The sequence below is a fragment of the Gracilinanus agilis genome, chromosome 3, assembly GCF_016433145.1.
Source record: "Gracilinanus agilis isolate LMUSP501 chromosome 3, AgileGrace, whole genome shotgun sequence".
NCBI lineage: Eukaryota > Metazoa > Chordata > Mammalia > Didelphimorphia > Didelphidae > Gracilinanus > Gracilinanus agilis.
In genome coordinates, this window is record NC_058132.1 from 31499947 (window position 1) to 31517626 (window position 17680).

General features: G+C 40.3%; 1 protein-coding gene across 5 annotated transcripts in view; it reads right to left on the reverse strand.

The window, feature by feature from the left end:
- LOC123240136 (cyclin-dependent kinase 11B) overlaps window positions 1-17680 on the reverse strand; it is a 44172-nt gene that overhangs the window by 24767 nt on the left and 1725 nt on the right. For 3 of the 5 annotated variants that reach the window (XM_044667536.1, XM_044667535.1, XM_044667534.1), the window contains exons 2-5: window positions 14088-14213; window positions 12666-12781; window positions 9533-9660; window positions 8305-8443 (exon numbers count right to left, since the gene is read on the reverse strand). In XM_044667536.1, coding sequence (XP_044523471.1) covers window positions 8305-8443; window positions 9533-9660; window positions 12666-12781; window positions 14088-14198 — 494 coding nt within the window. In that variant the 5' untranslated portion in view covers window positions 14199-14213. Of the gene's footprint in view, window positions 1-8304; window positions 8444-9532; window positions 9661-12665; window positions 12782-13967; window positions 14015-14087; window positions 14214-17680 lie in introns of those variants that run through there. The other 2 variants (XM_044667538.1, XM_044667537.1) reach the window with 1 other exon arrangement.

Genomic DNA, 17680 nt, shown 5'->3' on the forward strand with positions numbered 1-17680 from the left:
ACTAAAATTCTACAGGGGAAGTCAGTCTAAGAGGGATGGAAAACTCTCAAGAGACACATGCCCTTTCCCTGTTTTTATTTGACAAAGTTCTATAAATGCTAGTTATAGTAAAACAAAATCAAAGGTATAAATATCAGTAAAAAGGAGAGAAAACTATCACTATCTCCAGATGTCATCATAGTATACTTAGAAAATTCTCGCAAACCAGCAAAGAAACTAAATAAGGCAACAGTTACAACAATGTAGGATACAAAATCATCAATATTTTTTATATTATATTAACAAAAATTAAGAGGAAACCATAAGAGAAATTGCACTGAAAATAATTATGAGGGGCATCTAGGTTGCTCAGTGGACAGAGATCCAGAACTAGAGAAGGGAGGTCTTGGGTTCCAATCTGGCACCACAATTCCTAGCTGAGTGACCCTGAGCTCCTAAGTTTGGTGACACTTAGACCCCACTGCCTAGCCCTTACCACTCTTCTGCCTTAGAACCAATATACAGTATTGATTCCAAGATGGAAGGTAAAGATTTTAGAAAGAAAAAAGGTATCAATAAAATGCATACACTAGGTAGTTAACCAACCAACACATATCCCAAAAGTTTCTATGAATACAACTACAAAACATTTTACAGAAATAAAAGGAGATAAATAACTGAAGAGAGATTCATTGTTAAGCAATGACAACAGAATAAAAACAGCAATACTACCTAAATTGGGCAGCTGGGTGGCACCATAAAGACTAGAGTGCCAAGCCTTAAGTCAGGAAGGCTCACCTTCCTGAATTCAAATCTGACCTCACCCAATTATTAGCTGAGTGACCCTGGGCAAGTCATTTAACTCTGCCTCAGTTTGCTCATCTGTAAAAAAAGTTGGAGAAGGAAATGGCAATCCACTCCAGTATCTTTGCCAAGAAAACCCTAACTGGGGTAGATATGATGACAACCTAAATTAACATATTGTTAGTGTTCTACCAACCAAATTACTGGGATTCAAATGATAAAATTCTTACAGAAGAGGAAAAAAATCTGGAATCTCAAGAGAAATAATGAAAAGGGCACAAGTTAAGAACGTCTGGCATTACCATAACTCCAACTACTAGAAAACAACAGTTTTTAAAACTCAAAATTATCCAGTACTGGCTAAAAAAACAGAAAAGTGGACTGGTGGAAATCAGCAAGAAACAGAAACAATAAAAAAAGTACTTCAGGGCCAGATAAACCCAAGGCCATAAATTAACCAGGGAAAGAACTCTCTTTTTTATAAGAAATGCTAGAAAAACTGGATAGTAATTAGTTACAAATTGGGTTTTGACTACCATCTTTTACATAAGCTGAGTATATATATATGATCACATCACCAAAGACTCAGTAAATGAGATCAGGTACCTTTCACATCTATAGCTAGAAAAATTCTTACCCAAATGTAGAAGATATAATAAAAAGATGAAACACAATTTTGACTATATAAAATGCTTTTGCATGAAGATAATCAGGCAAGAGACAACAACAATAAAGGCCGGATCACTAAAATATATAGTGAAATGTCTCAATTCTAAAACATGAAGATTCCCCAAAAGATAAGTAGTCAAAGGATATGAATAATTCTCCAAAAAAATGCAAGCTGTAAATGGTCACATGAAAGCAACATTCTTAAAACCACAAAGAGTAAAAAAAATAATTAAAATTAAAATAATCCTGAAGTTTCACCTCCCATCATACAAATTGGAAACAATGAAAAAAGATAGGAATAATCAAGGCTGAAAAAGCTATGGAAAGCCAGGCAGCCGGATATTCCAATGATGGAACTATGAAGCGGTCCAATTGTTTAAGATTTCACTTCAGAATTCTATAAGAAGAACGAATAACTGTTCAAACACAGCCCTTGACCCAGCAGCAATCATACTACTTGGCATATACCTGATATCAAAGAACTGGAAACAAAATGAATGACCACTGATTGACCGAAAATTGGCATATGAATATAAAGGAATATTGTTGTACAGCAAAAATGATCAATTATGAAGAATGCAGAGAAATGTGTGAGGACTTGTGCAAACTGATGCAAAGTAAAGTAAGATGAATCAAGATAACAAGATACACAATGTAAATGTACAAATCTCTAAAAAGATGAATTCTGAGTAATGGAAAAACCAACGTAGGCCCTGGAGAAGAGGCAAGGAAGCGTGCCTCTTTCCTGTGATTGCAGCAGAGAGCCAGGGGACTACTAGAAGACACTGTGCACACCATCAAGCATAGTCTAGAGAGCCCATCTATTGGCTTATTTTTATCTTAAAGAATGGTTCAAGGAGTGGGAGATGAAGGTAAAAGGCATCAATAAAAACAATTATGGCCATTGTTCAAGGTGGTTGGGCCAATGATCACTGACAAAAGAGAGGAGGAGGGATGGCTTCACTGTGCCTGAATTTTGCTTTCCTTGCCAAGAAGAAGAGAACAAAAATGGTTTAGCAGAGAGTTAATAGTCAAAGATAAGAAAGGAGAGAGCAAAAGAGGATCTTCCTTCTTCTTTTTTTTTTTTTTAAACCCTTGTACTTCGGTGTATTGTCTCATAGGTGGAAGATTGGTAAGGGTGGGCAATGGGGGTCAAGTGACTTGCCCAGGGTCACACAGCTGGGAAGTGGCTGAGGCCGGGTTTGAACCTAGGACCTCCTGTCTCTAGGCCTGACTCTCACTCCACTGAGCTACCCAGCTGCCCCCAGATCTTCCTTCTTTTGATGAGTTGAAATCCCATGAGCCTGATGAGCTACCTCCTTGAGGATTCAAAGAATGGGCAGATGGGAAGGCTGAGCCTCTGTCAAAGACCTCAAAGAACAGGGAGAACAGGACAGATGTCAGATAATTAGACCAATAAATGTCCCGTTTTCAAAAAAAGAGAACAGAATCTGCATATAAATGGAGGGCTAAGTGGGCTTGACTTCAACTCCTTGAAACATTCCAAAACATACTATTAGAAATGGTTTGTGAATATTTAGAAAAGGAAAAGACTGTCACAAAGAACAAGTATGATTTCAGCAAGTTTCTTCTTTTTCTGATGGCATTACTGAATGGGTGGATTGGGGGAACGTTACAAATATAGGGTTGTTGTTTTTTTCAGGGAGTGGCACAGAGCTAGAGGTTTAGGGGTTTTTTTGAGACTGGGTCTCCCTATCTCTTCCAGGTTGGAAGTGCAGATGTCATTCATAGGCCTGATCCCATTACTGACTGGCATGGTTCCATTTTTTTATCTTGGCAGCTTTATTCCTCTTTAGTCTTCCTGTGCTGCCCTGCTCCTGGGAGGTGCCTGTAGTGCTAAGATGAGGACACTTGATGAGCTCTAGCCCTCCTGAAGTTCAGGCCATTCTCTAGTCTCAGCCATCTGATTAGCAGGGAACATAGAAGTGCCCCTCCCCATCAACACTATGCCCAGACTAAATAGTTTTCCTAGATTTTAGTCAAGTGTTTGATAAAATAGCCTTTGCAATTTTTTTTTAATCCATAGCTTCTCTTCTTAGAATTTATTCCAGTGTAGAAAAGCAATCAGGGATAGGCAATGGGGGTTAAGGGACATACATGCTCAGGGTCACACAGCTAGGAAGTGTCTTGGGCCAAATTTGAATCCAGGACCTGCCTATCTCCAGGCTTGGCTCTCTAGTTACTGAGCCACCTATCTATCTCTGGCTTATATATTTCTTATAAAAAATTGATGAGGGGGGCAGCTGGGTAGCTCAGTGGATTGAGAGCCAGACCTAGAGACGGAAGGTCCTGGGTTCAAATCTGGCCTCAGACACTTCCCAGCTGTGTGACCCTAGGCAAGTCACTTAACCCCCATTGCCTAGCCCTTACCACTCTTCTGCCTTGGAACCAATACACAGTATTGATTCCAAGATGTAAGGTAAGGGTTTAAAAAAAAAAAAGATAAAGGAAAAGGCCTCATCAATTTTTATTTATTTATTTTTAAACCCTTATCTTACAACTTGGAATTTTTTGCTCAAGGAGCCAGTCACCACTTTGAACCATCAGAACCAGAAAATTCATGACAAATAGGTGGTTATAGATATCCTTCATCTTGGTCAGAATGCCCAAGATTGAAATTCGACAAAAATTGGCCAAGAAGTATAAGACTACTCGATTTGTCATTTCTGTCTTTGAATCTGGAAGCTATTTTGGTGGTGGCAAAACAGGCTTTGGCATTTGTGAATCCCTTTGACTGTAAAAAAGAAAAATTAACCAAAGCACGGAGTTGCAAGACACTGCCTGTATGAGAAGTAAAAGAGATCTGGGAACATCTAGATGGCTCACTAGATTGAGACCCAGTCCTAGAGGAGTCCTGGGTTCAAATCTGACCCCAGATATAACCTAGCTGTATGACCCTGGACAAGTCACTTAACTTCCATTGCCTAGCCTCTACTGCTCTTCTGCTTTGGAACCAATACACAGCATGTAGTCTAAGACAGAAGGTAAGAGTTTAAAAAAAATAAAAGGTTAAGAAAAAAGGTAAAAAAGACATCAAGAAAGCAGCAAAAAGGAACATAAGAACAGAATGAAGAAAGTCAGGGGCACAGCAAAGGCAAATGTTGGTGCTGACAAAAAGGAATAAAAGTAACTAGGGATGGTATTCATCTTTGAAGAGAAGAGGGATTTTTCATCAGAGCGTAAACTATGTAAAAACTTTCAAAAAAAAAAAAGGGGGGGGGCAGCTGGGTAGCTCAGTGGATTGAGAGTCAGGCCTACAGACGGGAGGTCCTAGGTTCAAATCTGGCCTCAGACACTTCCCAGCTGTGTGACCCTGGGCAAGTCACTTGACCCTCATTGCCCACCCTTACCACTCTTCCACCAAGGAGGCAATACATAGAAGTTAAGGGTTTAAAAAAAAAAGAAAAAAAGTGGTGAAACGTTAAACAATGGGACTAGGAACTGGCTGAATGGATGGATTCAAAGGGTCCTTGATGATGGCAGGTTGTAGGTCTTCAGGGACATACCCTACTGACTTGTGCAGAGACCCTTGAATGAGTAACATTTTTTTTTAAAACCCTTACCAAAAGAGTGGTAAGGGCTGGGCAATGGGGGTTAAGTGACTTTCCCAGGGTCACACATTTTATCACTGGTTTAGATAAAAGCATAGATGGAATCCTTATGAAATCTGAGGAAGTTAAAAAGCCAGGAGGAAAAGCAAAGTCAGGATCCAAAAAGACTTAGGCAGGTTAAAGCATTAGGCAAAATCCAATTAAGGTAAAATTCCTCATACTTAGGTTAGCAAAATCAACCTATCTTCACTATAGTAAGCAAGATTAAGACATCAATGGGGAGGTGGGGGGGACACAACTTGGGGTTTTTAATGGCTGGCCAGCTCCCAGGGTCAGTACTAATGTGGAAGCAAAGTCCGGAGGGGCAATGGCATCACTGATATGGAGCCTGGTTTGAGCAATTCTGAGTTCAGTGAGGGGAGAGAACAGAAAGGGGACGATTGTTTGTTTAGGAAGGGGACTGGTGAAGATTGGCAAGCCTACTTGCTATAGACAACAGTTGAAAGAGAAGGAGATGTCAGTCTCGAAAAGAGTCAGTGAGGGGAGGCCAGTTATCTTCAGGTTATTGTGTTGAAGGAGAGAATGAGAGACTGAACTCAGGAGGGGCCTCTGTAGCATCTCATCTGATCCAAACCCACAGAGTGAGATCCCTGGTAGTGAATCCCCAAAGGTAAAATATGGTTCCTGGTTCCAGCTCAATGGACATAAGCCAGGCCAATTTGAAAAGTATGAGACCAAATCAGGGGAATCACTATTTGCATTAATCCTAGACCTTGCTGAGCTTAGGGAAGAACTGAGGGCAGTGACAAAATGGGAAAATGGGAAATTTTAGGTTTGATGTTGGGAAAAACTTCCTAACAATTAATGGGGATTCTTTTTCCAGAGAGGGGTGGGCTTCGTTACCACAGATGCCCCTTCCAATTCTGATATTCTACAATTGTGTCCCTCTGGCTCTGAGGGCTTCCATTTATTTCTTTCTAACAGCTCCACTTTCTCTCGTCCCAACAGAGCCTTCCTTTCTGTTTAAGAAGTTCCTTTTATTTTGGGGTGGGGAAGGTGAAGTCTTCCCACAATCCAGGGGTATATTCCAATGACTGTCCTCTGCCTTTCATCTTCAAGCTTAAACTTAATGGGACAGATCATCTGTCTCCACTACCTCCCTTACCTCTCCAATCTGACTACTGACTGAAGCTGTGCTATGGCCCACACTGCGTGACTCTGGGCCAAATCCAAAAACCTTTTTTATTGTTTCTACCCTTTGACACTCCCACCGACAGAGTCAGATCTCTTCGTGTTGGTTAGAGAGCCTGCTCCCCATCTTCAAACTCTATCCTTTCTTGGCTTCTGAGCTCCTGTGTTCTCTTGGTTTTCTAACTGTTGTCTCCTTGATTCTCTTCTCTCCCACACCTGTCTTGGCCTCAGATTTGTCTTCTTTTAAGCTAATTCTCATGGCTTCAACTGAACAATCTACAAATGAATCCTTGGTTGATTTCTCTTCCCGATTTCACACCCTTTTCAGGAAAGCACAGCTGCTGCTGGACATCACCCTCTTTTCCTAAAAACTTCATCCCACACTATTTCTTGCATCTGTCCCCTCCCATATCCCTACTGCCACCAATCCCTAGAGTGCAGGAACCTCCTCACAATTATTCCAAGCTCCTTTCTCATCCTGCTCTGACCCATCCTTTGCTGATAGTCAAATCATCTTCCTTACACACGAATCTGATGATGTCCCTCTTCTGCTCAAAACCCTTACATGGATCATCATTGCTTCCCAAATAGTTTCAATGCCTTGTGCCAGGATTTCAGGGACTCAACCCAGGACCACTCTCCTTTCTTTTCCCTTTGCAGCCAGGCTTCCAGGTCCTTCCTATTCTAGCCAACTGGCCTTGCTTTCCACCAGCAAGAGCTGGTTTCCCTTTTCCTGAGACCTAGAACTGGTGTATATTTTGCATTCTCATTCTCATCCAGCTCCAAAGCCACCTCTTCCATGAAGCCTTCTCTGATGCCACTTCTTTATTCCTCCCCTCTCCAAATAAGTAATTACCTTTTTCTTAGTGCAACTTTAAAGAGCAAATATTTGGCACTTATGGAACCAGATGAGCATAGATTTAGAGCTAAAAGGGGCCTCAAGGGCCAACAAATCCAACCTACTCATTTTACACACAATGAAACTGAGGCTGAAAAAAGGTAAAACAATTTGCCAGGGTTATATCTGAGGCAGGATTTGAACTCAGGTCTTCATTGAGTCCAAGCCCACTGCTCTAACCACTGTGCCATGTGGCTGTCCACTATCTTGAACTCTATAAACTTATTGGTGTATATTGGTGCATGCCCCTTCTAGAATAGGAGCTCCATGAGGGAAGAGGAAGTGTCTTCTTTGTGTACAAGCCCAGGGTTGGTTGAGGTTCTCTATCACCATTCTGATGATTTCCTAAACTCAATTATTTCTACCTCTTCTCTTTCTTTTACCTTCATGTCCCACTAGATAAGAAATCTAGGGGGGAAATGATTGCACCTACCTCACAGGGTTGTTGGGGGGATCCAATGAGATCCCCATAAAGGGCTCTAGAAATGCTGGCTTTTCAGTGCTGTCATGAAGTTTTTACCATCCATGCTGTATTGGCAGTCCTCCCTCAGCCCCACTGCCAGCACTTCTCTCTGCCTCCAGCTTCTTCCTGCTCTATTCTAGCCTGCCTGAGTGATCCTATTGGGCTCAGCTAAAGACAGTCTTTAATCCTGTCTCTCCTGTCTAAGAACTCAGAATCACCAATTTTTAAGCTGGTGCTGAAGGAGCCCCAAGTGCCCACCAGGCTTCCTCTCTTATTTCTCATTATTTCTCAGCTGGACTCTTTGCTTTAGCTACATTTAGCAAAGAACTTGCTAATTCTCTGGACTATCCTTTTCCCCATTATTTCTTTCATTTCCTATAAAATTCATTTCAAAGTTACATTTCTCTAAGAAGCTTTCATTGCTTAATGTTATCCCACACGGACTTCTTTTATTCTCTTTCACTTAGCACTTACGTATTGAGCCTGAATTACACTCTTTTCTCCTGGTGGAAAAGTTGTTTTTTAATTGATTCTTATGGCTTTTCATTCCTTAAGTGTAAGGATTCTTTCTTTCTTCCACTGTTTTTGTACTTCTTAGCACAGTGCTCAGTACTGTGTGCATCTTGTAGGCGATAACAATTCTAATAGCATGTATAATATATGTTTGTGCCAGGCACTGTGTTAAGCACTTTCAAGGTTAGACTGGTGCACTAACTCAAGGCTCTCACCTCTCCCTCCTGGAATGTTCTCGAGCCATCTCCCTCCTTTTCTGCCTCTCCCATTCCCGCCGAGCTTTATCCTGCTCCTCCCGATGCCTTTTCCGTCGCTCATGTTCTCGCTCCTTCTCTTTCACCCTGGCATGCTTCCCTAATGAGGGGAAATATGCTGTCACACTCATAGGAATACACTTAAGTTCCAAGAATTTAATTGAAAACATCAATTACACCAATACATGTAAAGCAGATGAGAAAGCAACTCCCCTTGATAGGATTCTTCTTCCATATGATTTCCATCTAAAATACCAGTTAATAAACCATTTGCGTAATTGCATCTCAAAGGTTTTTCTTTCTTCACCCCATCCCTCATCTCCATCCCTCAACTGCAAATGTTTGATGGACTTCTAACATCTATTTAGGCCAAACCCATTTTTGGGAGAATCAATCCTAGCATTTTGGTTTGGGATCTGTGGATTCCCACCTTCCTCAAGTTCCACTGCATCCTTTTCTCTAAAGTATCTTCAGTCTCTCCCATTCTATGTAGCTATAGGCTACAAAACAGGGAGCACTCGAAGTCACCAGGCCTTTTCAAGCTCTAGCCATGGCACTTACTAACTGTATGGCTCTGAGCAAATCACAGCTGCTTCAATCCCTTTAGGTTCCTTGTCAGGAAAAAAGAGGTAATAATTCCTGCTCTGATTCCCTATTGGAAGGATCAACTAAGATAACGAAATAAAAAATCATAATGGAAATGGTCTGTAAATTATGAAGAGTTCTAGAAATGGAAGACAAACAGTCTGGCTATGAATCTAGGGGATGGGATTGGGGGCTGGGGGGAACAACAGACAGCTGACGGACTAAAAGGCTGAAAACTCCATGGAGGAGCCAAGAGTAGGGCCAAATGGACAAACGGAACAGGTGTCTTTAGCCATTCTAGTCTATGATCCATTCATCTGATGTAGCATTGCTCAGTGACAAGACACAACAGAATGGAAAGTGAATTATTCTTACTATGAAACTGATTCACTATTAAGCGGTAGTGAGGAGGGTAGGGAGTTCTATACCCTGAACCAAATAAGTTTTAACTGATCAAATCACACCTGGGAATCAAGCAATATTAAATAACAAGGGAAAACTATTGGAGAAAAAATGGCCCACTGCTCCAGAATGCTCTAGGTTTGAAGTGAGAGGAGTTTAAACTCAAACTGACTTGGCATGAAAAAAGAAAGCCACTCCGTACCTCCCTCTGCTGAATGACTGCGATGCCGGCGCTTCTCTTTCCTTTTTTCATCCTTCCTATGATGTGCTTTTTCCTTACGTGACATTTGCTGGGGTGGTTTGATGGCCAAGGAATCATCTTCTTCACCTCTAAGATGACAATGTAAAACAGCAATTACTTGAAGCACATTAGGTGCAATCCAAACACACTGCGGCATTCCTAATGTAACTGCAAGCATGGATGTGAATTCCATACAAAGACATAAGAGCAATGGCATTCCTCTCTGTGTGAAAATGAAGGTCAGATTATTATTCAGGATGAACCTTGTAAAACCCAAAATCAGAATGAAAATGATTTTTGGTAGATTCAGATGAAAAGTTAAGGGAAAAATCAACCTGGTATATAATCAGAATCCCCAACCTGAACCAGTTTTAAGCAGGAAGAATGACATAAAGAACTCCTTTTTGAAATCTTTTTCAAACTCTTCCAGAATCTGTGTCCAATCCATGTTTTTCTTTTGGACTTTGTGTGTGTTTGCTTTGTTTTCACTGTCCCCTTCTGTGTCTGTACCTTGCTCTTTGTCTCCATGGAAATTCTTTAGAGTAGGTGTTTTTGTTGTTTGTTCATTTTCCTACCTTTTTATAGGTAGGCTGTTATCTGGGATGTTAGGGTACCCTCTTAAACTTCAGTCCTTCCTTGATGCTACCCTTAGCTTTTTTTCCCCTGGGTTTCTCAATTGGGGAATGACTGAACAAATTGTGGTTTGTGATGGTGATGAAATATTATTTTGCTATTAGGAATGATGAACTGATGGATTTTTATAAGAACTGGAAAGACCTACATGAACTGATGCATAGTGAAATTTAAGCAGAACCAGAAGATCATCATACACAGAAACCGTAACATTGTGGGACAATCAAAAGTAATTGACTTTGCTATTAGTAGCAATGCAACGATCCGGGCCAATTCTGTCCCAGGACTTACGAGAAAGAATGCTCTCCACATCTAGAGAAAGAACTGTAGGAATAGAAATCCAGAAGAAAACATGTGATTTATCATTTGTTTATATGGGAATGTGATTTGGGATTTTGGTTGTAAAGAATTACTTTTACAAAAATGAATAATATGGAAATGGGTTCAAGTGATTTTATTTATATATATGTAGTAGAGAGGAGTATTATCATTATAACAATATGTATATATGTATATATGTATGTATATATGTATAACCCTGTGGAATTGTTTGTCAACTCCAGAAGGGAGGAGGGAGAAAACATGAATCATGTAACCATGGAAAAAAAACTCCTTTTTAGCTCTTGCTACTCTACAGCACAGCCATGGTCTCTCCTCACTTCACTGGGGAAGGGTGGTATGGATGATGTAGGGGAGGGTAAACTGGGCCAAGAGAACAGGCTTCTAGTCCTAGTGTTTTCCTGACAAGCCATACAGTTTTAGAAAAGGCCTCAATAGCTCTAGGTCTTCCTTTTCTCATCTTTAAGGAGAAAAGGTTAGACCAGATGACCCAAATTCCTCTAAAATTTTTAAGCTCTATGAAAGTCAAGGCAGCTCAGTGGTATGGTAGATAGAACAGCAGGCCTGGGCAAGTGACTTAACTTCAGTTTGCCTCAGCTTTTTCTATAAAATGAGGATAAGTACAATAGTACTTATCTCCCAATAGGCTCAAAGGAGACAAATGTAAAGTGCTTAGTATAGTGCCTGGTACATAACAGATGCTATATAAATGATAGCTATTAGTATCATTAATTAATGATTAATTAATAAGCATGTATTAAATGCCTAAAGGAGGAAGGTTGGGCGTGGGGCTAGCAACCCCACCCTGTAAAAACTACATCTGCTAAAGAAACTGCAACCTAAAGTAGGGGCAGCTGGGCTAGCTCAGTGGATTGAGAGCCAGGCCTAGAGACGAAAGGTCTTAGGTTCAAATCCGGGCTCAGACACTTCCCAGCTGGGTGACCCTGAGCGACCCATTGCCTACTGGTTGTGGCCCTATGCTCCTAGAATGGAGTCCCAGGATTAAAAAAAAAAAAAAAAAGTGCCTACTGTGTGCCAGGCACTGTGCTGTCCTACTTCTTTTCAGGTTGCTAACAATCTCATCATCATTATTATCATTCAGTATTTTTTTTTTAAACCCTTATCTTCTCTCTTAGAGTGGATATGAAGTATTGGTTCCAAGGCAGAAGAGAGATAAGGGCTAGGAAACTGGGGTTAAGTGACTTGCCTAGGGTCACACAGCTAGGAAGTGTATGAGGCCAAATTTGAACCCAAAACCTCCCATCTCCAGGACTGGCTTTCTATATATATATATATATATATATATATATATGTGTGTGTGAGTGAGGCACCATGAAGAGTATTATCTCTCTTTTATGGAACAGGAACTAAGGCTCAGAAAGGGTGCCTTACTCAGAGTGACACAGCTAATAAATGTGGCAGCAGGTACAAGAATGAGGGTCCTTCAAATCTAAGACCAATGCTCCCAACCTTCCTCTCCTGGCTAGATTCACCTCATCTATTCTTTTGAGAATTAACCTAGGTAACCATATGACACTAAAGCAAACTAGCTGGGATATCAGGTTTGCAAAGCAATAGACTTACTCAGGCAATGTTTCCCATTTTTTTCTATGATATCAGAACCAATACCTTGTTATTATAAAATATATTATAAAAAATTATAAAATAAATGGATTTTAAACAGAACTGTTACTATTTAATCTAATTATCATTTCATATTCAGTATACATCCTGCCTCTGACCCTTATGGGACATGTGACCCACCTTCTGTTTCCTTATCTATAAAACTGGGATACCACAGGTTATGGCTTAAAGGAGGTATTCATGAAGAGTGCTTTACAAACTTTTAACTAGCTATATAAATGCCAATTGTTATTTTTATTATTATCATTAGATCTTCAAGCATGGGAGAGGTGGGTAATTTAGGAGAAGGATGAAGTGAATTACCCAATCACATAATGACTCAGTTCTAAAAAATGTAATTCAAACCAGCAATCAACCCAATAACATAACTTTTCAAAGTAATATTTAGGAACTTCAGGTACGACAAAGGTCCCTCTATTACATTTTCATTCCGTTTCAGGTAATTAGTACTCTCCCCTTGTCTTCTATGCCTTCTTACCTATCTTCCATAGAATCTTCTCTCCTATAGGGTGAATTCCTGATTGTTATTTCCATGCGGTGATCTCTCAGCTCCCCCTCTTCAAGGGAATCCCGCTTGGAATCCCGATCATCAGACTAAAAGGAAAACAAAAAACCCAGATCATTTTACTTTTTGAAAAATGACACCCAAGTTAGATTCATCAATGCCCACAGACACAAAATTCTACACAAATTTTCAAGGAGCTAATCCAATACAAAAATCAAATTCTTTCACTGGGGGCATATGATGTCTGTGAGAGCCTTCAATCCCTTGTACTGCAGGCAGTTGGCTGTGTGAATCCTAAGAGGCTGGTGCATAGCTTTGATGGCACAGTCAGTGAGACAGACTGTTCATGAGCAAAGTACAGATGAGCACAAGTCAGATGAGAGAGGAAGCACTTATATTCTACTGCAGTTACTAACTAGATTTCTTTTCTTTCTTTCTTTTTCCTTTCTTTCTTTCCTTCCTTTCTTAAACCTTTACCTCCTGTCTTAGAATGGATACCAAGTATTCACTCCAAAGCAGAAGAGCAGTAAAGGCTAGGCAATTGGCGTTAAATGACTTGCCCAGGGTCACATAGCTAAGAAGTATCTGAGATCAGATTTGAACCCGGGACCTCCTGGCTCTCTATCTAGTGAGTCACCCAGCTGCTCCATTGACCAGATTTCTAGATACCATGTAGAGAAGAAAGCTAACACATATAGAATGCACTGCTGTGTGCACGGTACTATGTTGCAGTCAATAGGTACTTAAACAAAGGTGACATTCTATCCAACATATACTGCCAACATACTGAAAAGCTCTTCTGAGGATGTTATTTTGCAAACTAATACAGATGTTAATTTCTCAAAGCAATATTTTAACAATATTTATATAAAGAATTATTTATAAGTATAAGCATGAAAAGCCAAAAAAAATTAAGACAACTGCACTTAGAAATATTCAACGGTGATGTTAAGTCCCAAATACTTTATTCTCCAAACAAATCTTCATGTAGCATAGGGGTTCTTAACCTTTTTCTGCATCATGGACCCCTTTGGTAGTCTTATGAAGACTTTGGACCCTTTCTCAGAATCATGTTTTTAAATACATAAAGTAAAATACATAGGATTACAAAGAAAATAAATAATATTGAAATAGTTATAAAAATCTTTTGAAAAACATATTCAAGAGCCCCAGGTTAAGAACCCCTGATCTAGAAATAGCTTTAGTTTGTTATCTTTGAGATAAATTGAGAAATCAGATGGGTTTTGGTAACTTTTTAAAGAGACTTTGGCTCACCTGTGACATTTGGAAGTACAAAACCACTTCACCGAAGAAGCGAGGTTCTAATGGAAAAATGAGTGCAAAGACATTAAACTTCCTTTTTACAAACCATTGAATTATAAAAACGTGGCTTACATTTTTTATGCGTTTTATCTCTGCCTTCTCTTCTTGTTCCTTCCTTCGCTTCTTTTCCTGAAGAATTTCATCTAAAGTCTTCACTTTCCAAGAATCCTTTTCATCACCCATTTGAGTTAAGACACACTAAAAAAAAAAGAAAATATTTGAAGAGCATGAAGTTGCCAAGCACAGCCTAACACATGGTTGGAGATGCTTCTTGCCCTTGTGAAACAGCTGTTTGTGGGCAGCATGAAGGATGATGTATTGCTGGAAGACCTTCGAACACGCCCCAGGGCTTGCTGAGGCAGTGCTCCTGAGTCCTTGCTCTCTGTGGACACTGTCAGGACTCCCCTGAGACAGTGACCAGGTCCATCCATGCTAAGCTCACCTTCTGAGCAGGGATGAAGCAATGTAAGGCTGTAAACCCCTCTGGGTACGGGGCAGAAGTAGGCCAGAGATGACATCAAAGAGGATCTCTTTCTTAGCTTCTCTTAGAACGGCTCCAAAAGAGAGGGCTTTCCAGATGCCAAGTTATTCCTCTCACTTTATGTATTCTAGAAACTAGGTTTTTCTTCTAAACATGCCCTGGGCTTTCCTGTTTCTCTGCCTGTCCAGATGATATGTATCCCTTCTATGTCCCTCACATCTTTCTCACTGCTGAATTCCTATCTCTCCTTGAAGTCTCATACAACACTTTCTTTTCCTGAAATCTCTATCATAGGATCACAGACTTATGGTTGGACCAGACCTCAAAGACAATCTAATCCAACCTTCTCACATTACAGATGAAGAAACTAAGATCTAGAGAGGGGATTACCAAGTTTACACACAAGCTAGATGGTACAGTGGATAGCCTGAAGTAAGGAAGACCCAAGTTCAAATCAATCTCAGGCACTTATTAACTCTGTGTTCCATGGCAAGTCACTTAACCTCTGTTTGCCTCAGTTTTTTCATCTGTAGAATAGAATAATAGCACCTATCTTGCAGGGTTATTGGGAAGATTAAATGAGATAATCATAAAGCACTTAGCAGGGTGCCTGGCACTTAAGTAAGCACTACATAGATGTTAGCTATTAGCATTATTACAATAAGTTGGTATAAATGGAATTCAAACCTTGGTCCTCTGGCTTCAAACTTGTTGCATATTCCACTGTACCTTGTTTCCTCTCTTCCAGTAAGAATCTTTCCCCAGAGACTTAAAAATATTAGTCTAGGTAGGTGACATAGTGGATAGAGCCCTGGACTTGGAACTAGGAAGAACTGAGTTCAATTTTCAATACTGTGCTGACATTCTCCTTCAGACACTTAGATATGGATAAAACACTTAATTTTTTTTGAGCCTCAGTTTCCTCATTTGTAGGGGGAAAATAGTATCTACTCCACAGGGTTGTTATGAGGGCCAAACAAGACTACGTGTGTGTGTACGCACCTATATACATAAATTGCTATTAAAGTTAGCTATCATCATTTTACACATCTCTAATGGACTTATCACATCTCATGTTATTAATATACACCAAAACAGTAATCACCAGAAAGCTGACTGGAGAGTGATGAATTTTGAGGCCAAAGCAATTCAGAACGTTTCAAGAACTCTCCGAGATTCAAAATTTTACACAAATTTCAATAAGATATGACCAATGAAAAAGTTCTCCTTGCCTCTAAAATAATACAAACACAATAGCATTTACCCTATGGACGACAGATGCATTTAATTAAAAAGCATTTTGATATTAATACTTTAATTATAGACATGGCCAGATTCTTGAGGTATTCATGTAACTACAAAGTCAGGAGTTCTAGGTTCAAATCCCAGCTCTGTCACTATCTTTATGATCCTGAACATAATTGGGCTTTGGTTTCCTTATTGTAAAACTAGGAAACTGGACATAATAACATATAAAATCTCTCCTGGGCTATTATAGTTCTCTAAGAATGAGGTCATGAGGACCTAAACTAACTAGGGTGGTGGAATTGTAAGTAGATAGTAAATAAGAGATGTGCTGTGGAAATAGAATCACCAAGATTTGTCAACTGATTTGATTTAACAGATGAGAGAGAGAGAGAGAGAGAGAGAGAGAGCGCCAAGCTGGGGGTGACTCTGTTATGAAAATGGGTTACTGAAAAGATGATGGTGCCTACAGCAAAAATTCAGAAGGCAGGGAATTATTTTTGTTGTTGTTTACTTTGCATGAAGGTAAAGAACTCTATTTTCAACATGAGAATGAGATGCCTTTGAGACATGCAAGTGAAGATGTCCAGCAGAGAGTTCCTGAAAAAAAATTTTTTTTCTCTTCCTCATCAGCCCTCAGCCCCACTCTAACTGCAAACAATTTTCTATTGGTTATATATGTGCTAACATACAAAATATATTTCCATATTTGTCATGTTATGTAAGAAGACACACACACACACACACACACACACACACACACACAAAAAATATGAAAAAAATAAGGCAAACAGTGGTCTACTTTTTTTTTTAAGTCCCTTCTGGTTTTCTCTATGATCCTGGAATTCTAGTCATCTGTGTTTGTTTCATTTCTCCATTTGACAGTAAGTTCATTATGCAGAATGAAATAAGCAAAACCAGGAGAACACCATACACAGTAACAGCAATATTGTGGAATGATCCACGATGAAAGACAGACTTAGTTACTCTCAGCAGTACAATGATCCAGGTCCAGAGCCAAGATGGCAGAGTAGAAGCAAGGAAGCTCAAAACCCCCATGAGAATCCCCTCCAACCAATCTTAAAATAACACCACAAAATGAATTCAAGAGTGAAAGAACCAACAAAGAGAGAGATAGAGTGAAGCAACTTTTAAGAAGAGAAAAACCTAAAAGGTAGGCATCTAGGTCACCCGGGGTGAGAGGGGAGTACAGCCAGTAGGAGGCTACAGCAAGGCAAAAGCAAGCCCTACCCCCCACACACCCTACATTTGCTGTGCCAGGTTCTGACCTGTGACCTAGGCAATATCCAGACCCTGAGACCCTACCTGGGCAGACAGAGGTCCAATGCATACTCCTTGAGGTTCCAAGCAAATCTGTAGTGGGGTCCAAAATTCCAGTCCAGAGCAGTCTGTGCTTAAGCAGCCTGATCTGTGTGGACCCAGAGTGAGGCCAGGAGTCCCAGCCAAGGCCTGAGGCAAGGACATAAATCCCAATTTGGGGTATTTGGTGTACCCAAAGCTGGGCCCCCTGAATCTCTCATCAAAGGTTCCGGGTAATCTACTGATGAAGCCCAGATGAGACCAAAAGCCCACACCCAAGACTGAGGGAAGAATTTCAGCCATAAACAGGTCTCAAGGGTTAACTGAATCAGCAGTGGAAGGTGGTCCACTGCTCAGAGGTCCCAGCCCTTAGGCTTGGTAGAACTGAAACTGGCAGAAACCCAGAAATAAAGCTAAGGGTAGCCTCAAGGAAGGACTGAAGCTTAAGAGTACCCTAACCTCCCAGAGAACAGAGCCTACCTCTGAAAAGGTTGGAACAATGAGCAGACAACAAAAAAAGCACCAAACTAGAGAGAATTTTTATGGAGACAAAGAGCAAGGCACAGACACAGAATGGGATGGTGAAAGCAAAATTAACACATGCAAGTCCAGAAAAACA